We start from the raw sequence: 4,234 nt of genomic DNA on the forward strand, positions 1-4,234 counted from the left end.
ACTTTATTTTGAGAAATCTGTTCAGGTCACAAGTTTTCATTTTTTCTCATTCATGATCAGAGGTATGTTTCATTAAAACCTGATTTCATTTTGCAAGATCTTGAGGGATTATCTTTGTGAAGATTAGGCTGGTCCTAAGTTTCATAGGGTAATTCACTACATAAACCACTACAATTTTGGGATGCACCTAGTAGCATGGCATTTATTAGGAATATAGACTTCTGAGTTCTGGTGCATTTGTGAGTGCAGGGGTCATTATGTTACCGCTATGCGGTATCTAGTTTTTAGTGGGGTTTCCACGCAACCCTGACCTCTCTTTAGAGGTGTTCCAGCCACGACCCACTGGTAGGAGGCCCAGGGGGAAGACCCAGGACTCGCTGGAAGGATTATGTATCTAACCCTAACCATCACAGAGAGACCTGAACAGGTCTTCTATCCATCACACAGTCTGTTTGTGGTAGGAAACCAGAGTATCTGGAGAAAAACCATAGGTGTACATGATCAACAGCGGCTGTGGTGCAGTGGTAGGGCAGCTGACTTGATACCAGAAGGTCACAGGTTCAATTCCCTCTTATACCCACATGTGGTGGTGTCCTTGAGCAAGACACCCAACACCAAACTGCTCCCTGGGCGGTTAATTAGCTGCTGCTGTTCCACTTTGATGGGTCAAATGCGGAGCGCAAATCTCGTCATTGCATGGGAACATGCATTGATGACAAATAAAGTACATTTACATTTTCTTTTCAGGACCAACAAGTAAACTCCCCACAGAAATGTTCAGCTGAGTTTTGAAACTGCAACCTTCTGACTGTGAGGTGTCAACCCTCTCATCTACCATAGAGTGCTTTGTTCTGTTCGGGCCTGGTAAAAAAACAGATTATTTTCTGTTTGATACTCTAAACTGTAGAATGAAGGCTGACTGTCTGGCCATGTTGAGTTGTCCACATGAAGGTTAATTGCAGAGCCTGAGATGGTTGAATAAATATGTGTGTCTGCAGTTTTATGTCTGAAACTTTTACCTCTCAAACAAACTGGTCTAGCTGCTAGTTTATTAAACTTACAGAGAAACCCCAGATTCACTGATCAGACTGTGTGTGGACCAATCTGAAGCCTTTTGAAGAAAAACTTCAAAAACTCACTGAAATCACTTGAAAATGACAAAAGTAAGAAACCATCTTCTCTAAAAATAAAGAAATTAAAATCAGTCATTCTGTTTTGTGTCTCAGGATTAATCAGCACAACTTCCAGGAAGCTGGACCGAGAGCAGCAGACAGAGCACATGTTGGAGGTGAGGACGTTCACAGACTGTCATCTAATCTGATGCTTTCAGCCTGGAAATTACAACCAGTCCAATGTGTAAACAGAAGCCATCTTTGTTTACATCATTTTGTTCTGACCCGTCCCCCACAGGTGCTAGTTTCAGATGGTGGTCCTAGTCCCAGGAAGACTACAGTGTGGGTCATGGTTCTGGTCCTAGATGAAAATGACAACAAACCCACATTTCATGAAAAGGTCTACCAAGTCAAACTTCCAGAGAGAGAGCGCAGAAAGAAAGCGGAGCCCATCTATCGTGTATTCGCCTACGACCTTGACGACGGTCCAAACAGCGACCTCTCTTACAGCATCGTGGACGGAAACGAAGACGGGAAGTTCTTCGTTGACCCAAAGTCAGGAGTTGTGTCGTCACGGAAGGCCTTCATGGCAGGAAGCTACGACATCCTGACTGTAAGAGACAAGTTTTTAACTTTAGGACCATTTCAGTAACATTCTTCAGAAGATCAAAAAAATAATAATAATAATAATAAGTTGGTCCTCTGGATGGGTTCTTTAGTGAAACGTTTCATCTCTGCTCCAAGAGACTTCTTCAGTCTGATGAGTTTCAGTTGAAACTCAGCCTTATAAGCCCTGCCTCCACATGGACAAACAGGTTAGTCACATGCAAAGGAGGACCATCGCCTAACAATAGGCTTGATTAGTTCAATTGTTCATAGAGCCCCCGCTTGCATTCACTACATACACAAAACACGACACGGGTCAGATGATGGGGCGCATGACCCTCTATGAACAACAGAGCTAATCAAGCCTATTGTTAGTCGATGGCCCTCTTTTTGCATGTGACTAACCTGTTTGTCCATGTGGAGGCAGTACTTATACTGTAAGGCTGAGTTCACCTGAAACTAACTGAAGACTGACTGAGACTGAAGAAGTCTCTTGGAGGAGAGATGAAACATTTCGCTAAAGAAGAACCGATCCAGAGGACCTACTTATTTTTTCTTTTCGATTTTTTTCTACCTGGATTACTGAGATGCATCAGGACATTCTTCAGAAGAAGTCCAGGTTTACTGAAGAACTGCACATTTATGTGCGTCCAAATCAGAATTGTTTGTGATGGAGTCTTGGTCCCAGCTGGGATTTGTGCCACAAACTTTGCATAGTTTTGTGCAACTTTTAGAAGAAACGCCATCTATATATCTATAAAAACACCCAGAACAGGAAGTTTCTGATTGTTGGTGACATACTGAGTGAAATATTTCATACTTCTGAGCTGATGTTTACTGTGTATGTACAGAAACAACCTGCTGCCTTCACTACAAGGTATCATAAACTGTAAGAAATATTCGTGTTAAAAGACTGAAGTCAATAGAAAACCACCATCGTTAAAAAATATGATTTTTAGATGGAATAAAACCATACAAAACCAGAATTCTGGAGTGGGGGTTTATTGTTACCGGCGCTGACAGGAAACCACTCACTGTCGGCAAACCAGGAAGTTGATCCATTTATACAGAGTCTTCAATGCCCGCGTTCGCCCCCTACTGACCTACGACTGAATCACAGGCATTCATACAAAATTCTCACCAACTGTTCTCATAACGGTTAAATATGTGTTGTTATAGATATTTCAGACATGTAGCTAATCTATATCAATCAACACATAATAGATTAAACATTATAAAAAGGAAAACCTAAAATATAGTGTTGTGCTTTTAACATCAGTACTAACCTCTAATAACTATAAATTTCTTCAACAGGATGGACCTACTGTACCTGGAGGTACAATATATTAGTTTCAATATTTAAGAAGTTTATCATGTTCCAATATTCATAAAATACATAAATCAATATTTAAATAATAAATTATTTTACACAACACTAAACCCCTAAGCCTTTTGATAAGGACACGTCACTATTAAACTATGGATACTCTAAATTGTAATGTACAACAGTTAAATTCAATTCAAAAATACTTTATTGATCCCAGAGGGAAATTAAGTAAAAATAAAATGAAAATGTCAATTTGCTGTAACTGTCTACTTTAGCTATTACTCTCTACATGAGAGGGATCTGTTCTGGAAACCTGTTCTGATCAGGTTGGGTTAGCAGCTAAAGAAAATACTGGAGTCACAATGATCTTGCTCTTACAAACCAGAAGGATGTTAAAACCCTGAATGATCTCTGTTAAAGTACAATATGTTCTGTTTTAGAGAAATGCAGCTCAACAGATGCCTCTAATCTTAAGGTTTCTGTTCTTTCATGTTCAGATCAAAGCTTCAGACAACGGACGTCCACAGAAGTCCTCAGTAGCTCGTCTGCACATTGAGTGGATCCGCCGCTCTCCTCCATCCTCTCTGCCTCTGCGTTTTGATGAGCCTTTCTATAACTTCACTGTCATGGAGAACGATAAGACGGCAGAGATCGTGGGTGTGGTGTCTCTGCACCAAAACACAGTCCCTGTGTGGTTTGATATCACAGGTAAACACCATCCTGGAAGAGAGCAAGCTTCTCCCTGCAGGGTCTGTGTGTTGGCGAGACAGTGTTTGTGTGACAGTGTGTGTGTGACAGTGTTAGAGTGACAGTGTTCAGGTGACAGTGTTGGTACCAGTGTTGGGGTGACAGTGTTTGTACCAGTGTTCGTGTGACCGTGTTGGTACCTGTGTTGGGGTGACAGTGTTGGTACCAGTGTTGGGGTGACAGTGTTGGTACCAGTGTTGGGGTGACAGTGTTGGTACCAGTGTTGGGGTGACAGTGTTGGTACCAGTGTTGGTGTGACAGTGTTGGTACCAGTGTTGGGGTGACAGTGTTTGTACCAGTGTTGGTGTGACAGTGTTTGTACCAGTGTTGGGGTGACAATGTTTGTACCAGTGTTGGGGTGACTGTGTTTGTACCAGTGTTGGTGTGACAGTGTTTGTACCAGTGTTGGTGTGACCGTGTTGGTACCAGTGTTGGTGTGACA

The 4,234-nt window shown here is 41.9% G+C and overlaps 1 protein-coding gene across 7 annotated transcripts in view; it reads left to right on the top strand.

Annotated features, from left to right (window-relative positions):
• fat3a (FAT atypical cadherin 3a) overlaps positions 1 to 4,234 on the top strand; it is an 87,207-nt gene that overhangs the window by 9,417 nt on the left and 73,556 nt on the right. For all 7 annotated transcript variants that reach the window (XM_014029365.1, XM_014029368.1, XM_014029371.1 and 4 more), the window contains exons 4-6: positions 1,227 to 1,288; positions 1,411 to 1,725; positions 3,543 to 3,753. In XM_014029365.1, coding sequence (XP_013884819.1) covers positions 1,227 to 1,288; positions 1,411 to 1,725; positions 3,543 to 3,753 — 588 coding nt within the window. The remainder of the gene's footprint in view (positions 1 to 1,226; positions 1,289 to 1,410; positions 1,726 to 3,542; positions 3,754 to 4,234) is intronic.

Source organism: Austrofundulus limnaeus, unplaced genomic scaffold (genome assembly GCF_001266775.1).
Source record: "Austrofundulus limnaeus strain Quisiro unplaced genomic scaffold, Austrofundulus_limnaeus-1.0 Scaffold890, whole genome shotgun sequence".
NCBI lineage: Eukaryota > Metazoa > Chordata > Actinopteri > Cyprinodontiformes > Rivulidae > Austrofundulus > Austrofundulus limnaeus.